The 13,394-nt window shown below is 43.5% G+C and overlaps 1 protein-coding gene across 4 annotated transcripts in view; it reads left to right on the forward strand.

The window, feature by feature from the left end:
- COBL (cordon-bleu WH2 repeat protein) overlaps positions 1 to 6,434 on the forward strand; it is a 314,424-nt gene extending 307,990 nt beyond the window's left edge. For all 4 annotated transcript variants that reach the window (XM_023517890.1, XM_023517892.1, XM_012810060.2 and 1 more), the window contains one exon: positions 4,866 to 6,434. In XM_023517890.1, the coding sequence (XP_023373658.1) occupies positions 4,866 to 4,883 (18 nt within the window). In that variant the 3' untranslated portion in view covers positions 4,884 to 6,434. The remainder of the gene's footprint in view (positions 1 to 4,865) is intronic.
- The last annotated feature ends 6,960 nt before the right edge of the window (positions 6,435 to 13,394 follow it).

The raw sequence follows: 13,394 nt of genomic DNA on the forward strand, positions 1-13,394 counted from the left end.
GTGGACGTGGACCAGTCAATGCTGCTGACAGTACAAAAGGAAAAGAAAGAATAAAACAAAGCATGTAACATGTGTTCAATTTTTACCTGCTTAAGAACTATCCCCAGGAACCACTGCTTTTGGGCAAAATGGAGTTCATGTGACTGCATTTACCATTCCACCTAAAGCAACCAGAAATTCAGACAAAATACAAAAGACAGGGGAAAAAAAAGGATAATATATCTAGACCAAGAGAGGTTTATCCCAACATTGCAAGGTTGGGTTACATTTGAAACCAATTAATGCCTTGTATTAACAAACTAAAAAAGAGAAAACATATGGTAATCTCTTACTATTAAAAGCATTTGATAACATCCAACCTCCATCTACATAAAGTAGGAAAAGAAAGGAACATTTGCAAACTGGTAAAAGCAGTAGTGGCAAGAGGCAGCCGCCACTGAGGGAAGGGTGAGCACTGCCCCTGGCCAAGGACAAAGTAAGAAATGTGTTCTCACTGCTCCTCTTCAACATCATGCTGGAAATTCCAGCCATTGCAGCCAGATAAAAGGGAAGGTAGGAAGGCAGGTGGAATTCAATTTGGAAAAAAAGAAAAAAGAAATAAAACTATTTATAGCCCTTAAGAGTGGGAAATCCATTGTAATCTATAAAACATTCCAAATTTAACAGGAGATATTGGCAAGGTTGCAGGAGATAGCAGCATTATAATTACAAAAACCAGGAGCATCGCCAATAGTAATTACTTAAGGATGAATTTGACCAACAGTATGTAAGACCATGAAACGTTGCTGAGATAATTTCTTAAAAGACCTAAATAAATGGACATATACGCTATATACATACACGTATATACTTTGTTTTGAAAAAGGTGTCTATTTTCCACAAATTGAGCTATCGATTCAGATTAATCCTAATCAATATACCAGTAGGCTTTTTTTTTTTTTTTTTCCAGTAGGCTTCTCATAGAAATCAGCAAGTAGCTTCTAAAAATTCATGTAGAAATGCAAGGGGCTTAGTGTAGTGAAAACTACTTTGAAAAAGAACCAAATTGGTGAGCTACTGCTTCCTGATTTCAATGTTCATAATAAATAACACTGTGCTAAGTAAGGCAGTGTACTGTTGGCCTCATGCTAGATAACTGTATCAGTGGAACAGATTAGGGAGTCCTGAAATAGACCCACATATATGGGAAACTGATTTTTAACAAAGATACAAAGACATTTCAGTGGAGAAGAATCAGTTTTCTTTGTTTTTTTTTTTTCAACAAATGGTGCTGCAGCCATGAATATCTATGCATAATAATTAACTTTGATCCATACATCACATCATATACTCAAAATTAATTATAGCTCTAAATGTAAAATGTAAAACTGTAAAAAAAAAATTCTTGTGACCTTGGCTCAGCCAAAAGTTTCTTAGATTTGAAACCAAAAGCATAATCCATAAAAATACAAGTTGATAAATTTGACTTTATTAAAATTAGCACCTTTTGCCCTTCAAAAGAGTATGCTGCTAAGAGGACAAAAATACTAGCCACGTACTACAACTACATATTGGCAAAGCATATATCTGATAAAAACCTTGCATTCAGAATTCATAAAGAACACTCAATACTCCATAATAAGCAAATAACTAACCTAATACAGTAGGCAAAAAGATTCGAATAGACACTCCATCTAAGAAGACAAACAGATGCAAACCAGCACAGGAGAAGATACTCAACATCTCTGGTCTCTATGGAGAGGAAATCAAGACCCCAGTGAGACTCCCCTACACGTCCACTCACCCGGCCAAACTTGCATTAAAAACGACAATGCAGAGTGTCGACAAGGATATGGAGCAACTGGAACTCTCGTCAACTGTGGGAATTAGAGTGGCGCAACCATTTGGAAAACAGTTTTGACAAAGTCTTAAAAAGTTAAACCTACAACCACCATATCCAGCCATTCCGGTCTTTGGTGTTTAGCCAAGATAAATGAGAGCACGTGTCCACACAAAGACGTATTCATATACAGTGTTCACAGGAGTTTTATTTGTAATTGCCCCCAAATTAAAAACAGCTGTGAGCCCATCACCAGAATAATAAGTAGACAAAAGGCAGTATTTCCATAGAATAAAAAGAACATTGATACATCCAACAGCATGGATGAATTTCACAATAATTTTGTGGAGTGAAAGAAGCCAGGCCACAATCAAAGAATATATAGTGTATTGTCTATTTTTATAAAATTTTAGAAAAGACAAACTAATCTCTAGTGATAGGTGGTCATCAGTGGTTGTCTGGGGATTGGAAGAGGAGAGTGGGATTAAAAAGGGTGATGGGGAAACTCTTAGAATGATAAGAGGTTCAGTAATGTGGTGGTGATGATGGTGACTTCATGGGTATGTACGTATATCAAAACATCAGAGTTTACACTTGAAATATGTGAGTGACACTGAAAATAACCATAGAACCTCCATAGTTGATCACCTCCACCTGTCTACATTTAACACCTCCTTAAATTGACCTAATTTTCATAGACAAGACACATACCACATGTACATGTCAGTATAGTAGGCTCAGTTCCTTGACACTGCCCGACCGGCAGGCAGCGTCTGGGAGTTCGTGATCAGCGTATGAGAGGGAGAGGGAAAGGGTGGACACAATCACACAACCACTCAAACAGTATAGGGAGAAGGCTGAGCCGAAGCTGTTTATTAGGGATCGGTACAATCTTATATAGGGTTAGTTGAGGGGGGGTGGTTACTTCATGAAGCTGAATCTAGGGAGGGCGGAGGGGTTATGCTGTTCTGAAGGGAGGGGCCCTGCACTGTGCTCTGCGTTTCCATTTAAGTCTTGTACAATGTAGCTAGTTCTATCCGGTTTTCTTACCAGTACTGGTCTCTTTATCCGGCCTTTTCATGTGGGGGTTAAATTAGGCTAGCACTTCCTCTTACAATGTAGTTTAATATTTCTGTTAACCCTTACAGTTCCTTACATTGACGACCTCTGTATGTTGCCCAGTTTGTCACAGTCCTATGAGTTGTTACCTTACAGAGGTTCTACTGTAACAGCAGAGATTTTAAATGGTCTCCATCCTCCCATGTACCCAGCCCCCTCAATTGCCCAAATTGTGCGTTCTGCACATAGCTGCCTCCTGCTGCGGTGCTGGCGTGCTGCCCCCTTCTCTGTCCTCCCGCCGCCCACACCCTCGTCAGGCCAGTGGTGCTGAGCCCAGGAGCTCGGCCTTCTTTCTGCCAGCTTCCAAGACGCAGAAAATGCCAGTGACTTTTGCCAGCATGCTGACTGCCATTTCCAAAGAAGAGGCACAACATGGTGTTCTTCAACCTACCAACGTGGGATATTTCCTATTTTAGACATCTTTCAATGAATTTTTCTGTGCTTTTTGTCAGATTAACAATTAAAACTATTATGTCAGAGTTAGAGGAATGTGGCCTGGGAAGCTGTGCAGAGTCTGAAGAAAAGCACATTGAGTCTATTACTTGAACATGTAACCAACCTACTCCTTAAAGACACATTTGCTTCCCAACTTTTAGTTCTCAGCCTGGCTGACACCCACCCCCTGCCTTCTCACCCTTGCCTCCCCAAGGGTCCCAGCTCGTGTCTGCTCTGCCCTAAACCTTCCCTGTGGCCTCTGCAGTTAATCCTCTGGCCTCGCCTCTCCCAAATTTGCTTCCTCTTGTGGCAGACCCATCTTCCTCTCTAGCTCTATGTACCCAGGTGCCAGTGCCCCAGATTCTCTGCCTCTGCCTACTTACTCTGCTTCAGACTCAGGTCTTTAGCGCCTGCCAGCATCCACAGGGGGGCCTCAGAGCAGAGGCATCCCGTGCGACACCTCTGAGCCCTGCCCCTTACCTGTGTTTCATTTCTCAATAACAGCCATTGCCATCCACCCTCCCCTAGGCCACATGCTGGTTGAACACATGCTGGGCTGGTGCAGGGCCCATTGTGGGCATGCAGCCTCTAGACCTCTCTCTGGCCTGCTCCATCCCCACCAACACTGCCAGGTCACCTCACTTCAGCACAGTTCTCTGTTCCAGCTCCCCAGGGAGACCCTGTGTACAGAAGGGTTAGGGTATTTGCCTCAAAGGACTGCGAATGTGTGAACATGGGACTTCAAGGAGGGTGGGGACCTGGTTGCAAGGGCCCTGCACACTGTGCCAGGGAGTTGCACTCTGTCCTGGAGGCCAGAGAGCCTCTGGAGATAGGGGAGGGACTGGCCCAGCTCAGTTTGGAATGTGTTGAACTCAATGAAACACCAGCAAGGAACACCCACGTTCCTTTTTGCATTGTTTCACATGTCAATCCCTTTGCTTGGAAGTAGGTTTTGACTTTTGCCTTTGGAGACACTGGAATATTTTCTCCTGAATTCTACATGTTAGTCATAGGACAATGCAATCTGAATTCACAGCAGAGGTTTGAGGTTTCTCAGCTAGTGGGATACGATCTTGTCCATTCACCCCACAGATACCTGGCACCAGGAAGCTCCAGGTACCACTGGGGATGTGGTGGCGAGTCCGCTGTTGGACCTGCCTCAAGGGCCTCACTGCAGCTGTGAGAGACAATCCAGTCAGACACCACGGCAAGCTGGGGAGGCCTGAGGGAGGGGTGGCTCTTGGAGGATGGCAAGGACCTGCCAGTATATCCACAGGTGCTCCAATTGTTCTTTTTTTTTTTTCTGAATGCAGTTACAAGTCACTGAAAGCATTTAGTCATGTTTCTGTTTTGGAAAGGTTGATCCTTGGAACTGTAAGTGGGACAGGTTTCTGTATGAAATCCAAGTTGTTCCAGGAATGCTAATAGGATGGCATCCCAGCCTGGGCTTATCGACTGGCGCTGGGTGACTTTGGGTCTCTCTCCTCTGCAGGTGCCCTTGCTTGTATGAGTCAGCAGCAGCCAGGGAATTGCAGAACCCACCTGCAGGACAAGCACACTGGAGGATTCCCGCGGCCAGGAACATCATCACATCTGCCATTGCCTTCTCATGGACAGTCCAAGGGCATGGGGTTGATTTTCAGTGTGTTCGTGGATACTGGTTCAAAGGGAGGGGAGAATGCTGCTCTACTACGGCTCATGTGCCAAGGAAATGTGTTTTGCCTCTGAATATTTTAGGTTGCCAATAAACTATTCTTGTTGGCAGGTTGATGGGAATATAAATTCTGGAGCCCAGCACTCGCACTTAATTATATTTATGGGCAAAGTGTATAGAGAAAAATGCCTTAGACTGGGACCTCTGAGACTTTTTTTCCACATACAGATGTTAAACCATTTGCTGGTTTAAGATCTTTGAATAGTAGAGAAAATATGTAAATCAGTGGAAGCAATCTGAATGTTATATGATGCTATGTGCTTGAGTAGTAGGATAAAAAGAGATAGGGCTTTTCAAGGGTGATTTTGTTGGGTAATAAAACTACTATTCTTCTTCCTAAAATGCATGGGTCACTACGAAAGTTTTGAGACAGACTGTGTTGTGGTCCCTCATTACACCTCTAAAAAACACAGTTGACAGCGTCCTTTCTGAGTCATGTGTGCAAGTTCAACTTTCTCAGCTCACCAGTGTTGCTGGGAGGGCTTCATTTGTTTTCATCTGCATGGATTTTTATGTTTCTTGATTTTTGTGTGTCTCAAAACATTCATAATGATCCACATATTTGGCGCTAACACCTTATAGAGAGTCATGGACTGTGATCTAACCAAGTAAGAGTTTAAAATGTCACCTATGGCCATCTAGAAATCAATCACTCATGATTGTGTGACCAGGGATTTCTGAGTCCTCCAAAGGTGGCAGGTGGCTGAGATCAGAATGACACCAAGTGGATGGTTGGCGCCCACTCAGCTGTTCCCCAGCGGGCTGTGAAATGGAGCAGGCCTCCCCCAAGGGGCCTGTGTGCGGAGCCTGCTCACTTTCCTTAGAGTCCACTGAGATCCCACGGAGGCCCAGTAGCAGGGCTACTGGGAACTCCATGCCACACAGCTCAGATCAGAGTTGTGCTGAGCATTTCACAGGTTTTTTAGACTGGAAGCTTTTGCCCAACAACTCAGTGGCCCGCCTGGTGTTTATAGCATCTTCTCTCAGTGCCTGGTGCTCAGCCACCAGCATTTATAATGAAGTTTAAATGCAGCAGTGATTTTTTTCATGTACTATATATCTCTAGAACATTTTGTTATATTGAAAAAAAACTCTTAAAGAGAGTACTAGAAATCAAGAGAAGTCCATGAAGTAAATTCTCTTAGTGTAAAACAAACATGGCAAGATCATCTTAACGTTCACTACTGGCTCCGATCCAGGCAGCAGGTGGGAAGAAAGCTTTGTTCCGCTCTCCGATTAATGTTGCTCACCTCTCTCAGTGAGGCCAGAGCTACCAGCCAATTGCTCTTAATCACAGCTATCTATTATTTGTCTTTCAGTGCCACAAATAAAAGGAAATAAAATCAGAGGTGTAGTGTGAATTTCATACTGCCATTTGTTTGGATACCCCCACCTCCAAAATGGGAAAAAGGGATTCACATATTCATTCAAAAGATACTCCTGGCTGCCTGCTTTTCTGGTCTCTGACTGGGTCACATACAGCAGGTAGCCACGCAGACCAGAAGCCCCATGGAGACAGACCATAAACAAGATAAATAAGCAAAGTGTTGAGGATATTTAGATGCTGGTAAGCGCAAAGGAGAAAAATAATCAGGAAAAGAACACAGAAGAGTCAAATAGGGTGGATGAGGAAAGGCCCCAGGGAGGTAACATTTGAGCAAAATCCTGCAGGGAGTGAGGAAACACACCAAGGGCAGATGTATTACTGGCAGAGAGCAGAGCAGGTGCAAAGGCCCCAGGCAGGGCTTTGCCTGGTGTGTTGGAGTATCATGAAAAGGGCTATTGTGGATGGATGTTCATAGGGAAGGGAACAACTTTATAATCAATTTATTCTCACTTAAAATTGTGTTACCTTCTGCATCTAAAGTTGTGCAGAGGCCTTAGGCTTTGAGATGTGGAATATGGAATAATTACAGCCTCTTGGGTCAGGCATTAATCTCTCTGGAGAGTTGTTTTGTGATTATTCTTGGTTTGTCTTCTCAGCAAACCCAAGTAGTATTGAGGCACCATCTTGCCTATGAGTATACCACAGACCAAGGAGATTGAACCTTCATTGAAACAGCTCTCTGTGCCTCCCCTCTGCCTGCACAGCTAGGCTGGGTCATGGCTGGACACATCAAGCTGCAGAATGCACAAGTGAAGGATTTTGTAGGTCACTAAAATTTCAGACCAAAAGCGCAAGTGAAAGTCTACATAGGGATAAATGTGGGTGCAATCAGCACAGAAGGGACAGTCTGATACTACATGCTGATGCGCAGAGAGGGACTTTATGGTGCCAACATTGAAGAGGCCACGTGAAATTGTCAGGCAAATGGATCTGCCCTATTTAGACCAGGCAGGAGCTACGGCCAAGGCGCTGGGTGAGGGTGATGGGCAGGCCTCAGAAGCCACAGTGCTTGGGAAGGCTTCACTCTAGAAGCCAGCCAGCTGCCTGCACCTCCTGGGCATCCTCTTCTTTGTCCTCCAGCAAGTAAGGCAAATGAAACCACTTCTTCATCCCCAATGCTTATTTTTCCACTTCCTAACCTATTGCCTCTACTTCCATAATACCTCTTATCACCCTCACATTATACCAGCTCCTTGAGCATTAGAGAACTTGAAAGCTTAGTCTCACCAGACATACTGGCTTACAACTGTTATCCCAGCATTTGGGAGGCCAAGGTAGGAAGATCACTTGAGGTTAGAAGTTTGAGACCAACGTGGACAACACCGCAAGACCCGGTCCCTAAAAAAACCCCAAACTGTTAATTAGCCAAGCATGCTGCCGGATGCTTGGGAGGCTCACTGGAGCTCAGGAGTTGGAGGCTGCACTGAGCTGTGATCAGGCCGGGGCAACAGAGTGAGACCTTGTCTAAAATAAAAAACAAGTTAAGCCTCTTACCTATTAACATCTTCCTTACACTGACCTCAAAGTTAACTCCAACTAGGTGCCTTCACAGACCATGTGGGCAGCTGCTGTGCACAGCTGAAAGTCCCCTTCACTGGGGGATGCTCACCCTGCATGCTACGCTACGTCGTAAATTGAGCCTCACCATTCTGACTCCCCTTATTCTCAATTGGTTTGGAACTGGAAAGAATAAAAGGGTACATGGTTGTTACATCCATTACAAAAGCAAGAAAGAGAAGAGGAAAATGAAAGATAAATACCACCATCAGTCCCCAGTGCCAGGCAGGGCCTCCTCCTCCAGTTCAGGAGGTAACAGCTCTGTTTACCACTCCCTGTCTGATCCCCATGGTGACAAAGGAGACAGAGGGAGCCTGGTGCCCAGGCCTGCCCTGGGGGGTCTGGGAGCCAAGGCTCACTCCTCTGACAACGTTACTGAGGGAAGCCAAGCTGGTTTCCCTCCTTCCCTAGATTATGCTCATTTCCTAGATCTGTGGTAGGATCCCATGGCCAGGGCATTGCCATTTCCGCTCCTTGGTGTTTTTCTGGACCAGCACCCTAATTGCTAAGAAGTCTGCTTTTCAGAGGAGTTTGCTAGCACAAGCTGGGCGCCCACATGGCTGTCCACATCTCTCCCCACCTGTGCCTCTATGTGGGATGCCAAGGTGAGCTGTGGGACTTCAGGACAAGCCCTGGAACCCCAGCATGAATCATGTGCCCAGGTGGCTGTCTGACCACCTGACCAGAGTGCAGGCAAGCCAGGTCTGCCCTGCTAAGCCTTGAGGTGGTGAAACACATCATCCCTGGGGAGAGAACTCCAAAGGGCCTGCTAGGTCCCAGGCTAATGAGCACATGCCCCATTGTGGGGAAGGACAGAACTTTCCTCCTAGGCATGGTGAGATGGCTAGACCTGCTCAGGCAAAGCCAACCACACCCCGCTCACAGATGAGGAAAGGAAGCTCATAAACGACACGTCTTCCCGGTGTGTGGCCAGGGGGCTTCTGCCTCATTCCCTGTGACTTCTGGGGCCCTCAGAGACCTCAGGCAGCAAGCCTTGGTGGAGGGCCCAGGAGGGATGCAGCAGTGAACCCCTGCTGGCTTCTCTGCTAGACCCGCCCCAATCCAGGGTAGCCCCTTCCAGCTGGACATGGATGTCCCAGACCACAAACTCTTGTGGCAAACATGGTGACATTCCCAAGCTGGAAAAAGTTTTTTCTTTTCTCTACTTCCTTGTTTCTACTAGATTTTCTTTATTAAGTAAGTGTTGATTTGGTCATGTGAAAAATAGCCGTGGACTTCTTTTTGTGTAATTCTTTAAGCCTCCTTGGGTGAGAGAGATGGCTTTTGGTGGCATCATGTCTGAGTGCTCCTGGCTTCCCAAATTCTGGGTACTCAGGATTATGACAGTTTCCTGGTTCTGACACTGTCTACAGTTGGCTCCTGACCCTAGGCCATTCTTGAGCACCTCCCAGGGATTCCCAATGGGGGCTGTACCTCTTTTTCTCTGTTTTCTTCTCCTGCCTGAGTGGGGTGTGCTTTCTGGCATGATTTGTCCCATGGTAACAGCTGTTTTTACTTGGGTGAGCTGCTGGAGGTGGTAAGGGTGGGAGCAAACTTGACACCTGCCCACTGACTGAGTGACCCCCTGCAGTCCTCACAGCAGCTGTCTGGGCTTAAACATCATTGGACATTTATTGTGCCCGTGTAGACATTATTTAGTTTCAGATTCAGTCCTCATCATGGGTCTTGGCTGGAAGCACACTACAGAGCGGTCTGCATGTGATTCTGGTCAAGAAGACCCAGGTAGGAATCCATCTACGACATTGGCCTGAGGGTAGTGACCATGTCCCCAGGGGGAGAGAACTGAAGATGGTGCACCCACATGCCATGCACGGCCCCTGCCATGTGGGAGCCATCAGTAAGCACTAACCAGGATAGCTCGGTAGTTATTGCTAATAATGAGGAAGCTTGGTTGTTTAATTTGTGCCACTTGGCACCAGGGTGAGAGCAGTGGTGTGAGGAAGCAAGACCTGTGGGTTCTAGTCTGGGCTATGCCACACGTGGCTGTATGGTGGCCTGGACGTTCCCAGTGCTTCTCTGGGATCTTCAGTGTCTTCCTTTGTAACATGAAGAACTTGTAGTAAGCGATCTCCACACACCTGCTGTTTTGGAATTGTGTTTGTCAGGCAGAAAGATCTTAGATGAGAATGTCAGCTGGAGTCCCAGGAAGAAAACTGGCCACTCAAATGGGACATTTGAGGAAAAGGTAATGCTGAGATTATTTACTAAGTTGGGGCAGGCTTAAAGGAAACCAACAAGGGCTGGCCAGCAGGAAAGTGTCATCTGAAAAGGCAAGGGAAGTTTCCATGGCCCAGCAATGCCTCCGTCTGTACAGGAGCTGCTGGACAGGAGATGAGCCTGTGAGCGGAACAGCCAACACCACAGACAGATGCGATAATGAGTCCCCTGACTCCTCTTCTTCCTCCTGTCTCTTCCAGCGTTACCCGTTCCCCTGACCCCAGCAGACTTCAGAGGGCAAGAGGACTTGTCAAGGCACTCCAGAGCAGTCAGCCTCCTGGGGCAGAGTGGTGGGGAAAGAAAGAAAGAAGTTCTGAAAGGGCAAATGGGATAGTCTTCCCAGTACCTTAATGAGGGAAAGACAGAAAGTAAAACCTCAGTATGTCATCATAGCAGTGGTGTTTTAAGATGCAAAGGACGACTTTGAATTAATACCAGTGAATTCTGTATTCAATCTGAGTTTGTAACTCTTCCAAGTAAAACAGGGTTTAATCTTCCTTGATACCAATTGGAGGTTAGCAGTTTCCTTTTTCCTCTTACTTTATTACAACAGAGGAAATGTGCTTCCACTTCTCTCATTTACCGAAAGTTAGAGCAACGCATTTCCCTTCCTAAATGCCACATGTGGCCGGGAAGCCCAAGGCTGCTGCACCTTTATATAGCAGTTAGTGAACTTGTCTGCCTGTGAGGATGAAAGGCAGAGATGCTGGCCTGGATGTGGAGAAAAGGGAACACTACACTGCTGGTGAGAATGTAAACTAATACGTTCCTTTTGGAAAGACGTCTGGAGAACACTTAGAGAACTAAAAATAGACCTGCCATTTGATCCTGCAATTCCTTTACTAGGTATATACCCAGAAGACCAAAAATCACATTACAACAAAAATATTTGTATCAGAATGTTCATTGCAGCCCAATTCATAATTGTCAGGTCATAGAAGAAGCCCAAGTGCCCATCGATCCACAAATAGATCAACAAACTGTGGTATATGTACACCATGGAATACTATGCAGCCATAAAGAAAGATGGAGAATTTACGTCCTTCATGTTCACATGGATGGAGCTGGAAAGTGTTCTTCTTAGCAAAGTATCACAGGAATGGAGAAATAGTATCCAATGTACACAGCCTTATTATGAAATTAATTTATAGCTTTCATATGGAATCTATAACCTAATAACAGCCTAAGAATACAGGGATTGGGGAGGGAGAGAGGTGGAGAGAATGGGTGGAGGGAGGGTGATGGGAGGGATCACTTCTATGGTTTATCTTACAAGGGTACAAGTGAATCTTTCTAAGAGTAGAATATGAACGTTTTAACACAATAACTAAGAAAATGACTTGAAGGCTATGTTAACCAGTTTGAGGAAAATATTTCAAATTGTATGTAAAAATGCCACACTGTACCCCAGAATTGCATTAATGTACATAGTTATCATTTAATAAAAAAAAAAGGCAGGAGTCTCATATTATAATCATTTTGTTTCAGCAAGCTACTTTGTTCCTGTCCCATAAGGACCTGAAATGACCCGACACCAAGAGAAAAAGAAATGATTAAAAACTGAGACAATATTGATGAATTGCAGTTTTATTGCAAAGGATAGTGGTTCACTAGTCATGTGGAATTTCCAGGGACTGAAATGGGACAGGCGAAAAGATGCCAACAGGATGAATTCGGCACCAGCTATTTCCAATTAGTATTTTCATGGCCATTTGACAAATAAATCAGCTTGGGAACTCTCAAGAGATTTTTGAGAATGAAGGGAGAAGAGAACAACTCTTGAGCAAAGTTAGACAGGAATGGGGCATTAACAGGACTGTACCCTTCCTCCTCCTTAAATTAAGCAACTGCTAGGGTTACTATGTTCCAGGCACGGGCCTGCATGCTGGAGACAGAGATGCCTGAGCCATGTAGCCCCTCCTTAGAAGGAGCTCACCCTCCAGGAAGGAAGAGAAGTGGCAGAGATGTTATAAGTGCAAAGAGTGCTAGTGATGCCAGAATATAGGACCCAACTCCCAGCCAACATGTCAAGAAGGCTTCTGGTGAAGGTGACCAAGGAATGGTAAAGAGTCTATCCATTCTTTTTTATTAAGCTTTTTTTTAAGCATTGTGATTAAGTGTTGAATTTGTTAAATGCTTTTTTGACACCTAATGAGATGACATTAGATTTTTCTCCTTAGACTTTTAATAGTCTGAATTATATGAATAGATTTCTAGTATTGAATCACCTTTTTATTTCTGAAATAATACCGTGTGGTCACAATGAGTTAATATTTAAGGGAGATATTGGATTTTATTTACCATCATTTCATGTAATGTTTTTGTGTTGATTATAAGATTGGCCTATGGTTATGTTCTCTTGTTACATGTATTAAGTTTTGATATCTGTATGATACTTGCTTCATGTGTTCCCTATTTAAAGGTCTAAAATATTTTAAGTAGCAATTTTCTGATTTTTAATGATTTGGTAAAACTTTTCTGTGAAATTATGTGCTCATGGTGCTTGTTTGTAAAAAAAAATTTTTACAACTTTATTTATTTTATGGGAATTGTTCTTTATTAAAATTTCTATTTCTACTGGGATCATTTTGGTTAATTATGTTCTTCTAAAATGTTGCCTATTTTATTTAAGTTGTCAAATTTATTTGCAGAACATTCTACCAAATACACATATGTAACTTTTTAATTTCCTCTCTTTTCATGACTATTTTCTTGTTACCTCTTTTTCCATGTACTTACACTTTCTCTCATTCATTTATTTTATTAATCTGGGTAATAGCTTTTAAAAAACAAGTTTTATATTTTCTTATTAATTTTGATAGAGTTTATTCCTACATTTAAATCTGATTTTATTGTTACAGATTTTTTTTTTCCTTTTTCTTTACTTTGTTGGGTTTTTCCTAACTTTCTGGCTTGGAAAATTATTTACATATTTTCATTTTATTGTAATAAGTATTTTCTGCTATGAATTTTAAATTTTGTTTTTTTTTTGTTTGTTTTGTTTTTTTCTCTTTAAAACAACTTTTTTAAAGCTGCTATGGTGTTTAATCCTTTTTTTCCCTTTTTAAAAATTAAATCATAGCAGTGTACATTAATACTATCATGGAGTACAGTGTACTGTTTCT

This window comes from Otolemur garnettii, unplaced genomic scaffold (assembly GCF_000181295.1).
Source record: "Otolemur garnettii isolate 467f Iridium unplaced genomic scaffold, OtoGar3 scaffold00123, whole genome shotgun sequence".
Lineage (NCBI taxonomy): Eukaryota > Metazoa > Chordata > Mammalia > Primates > Galagidae > Otolemur > Otolemur garnettii.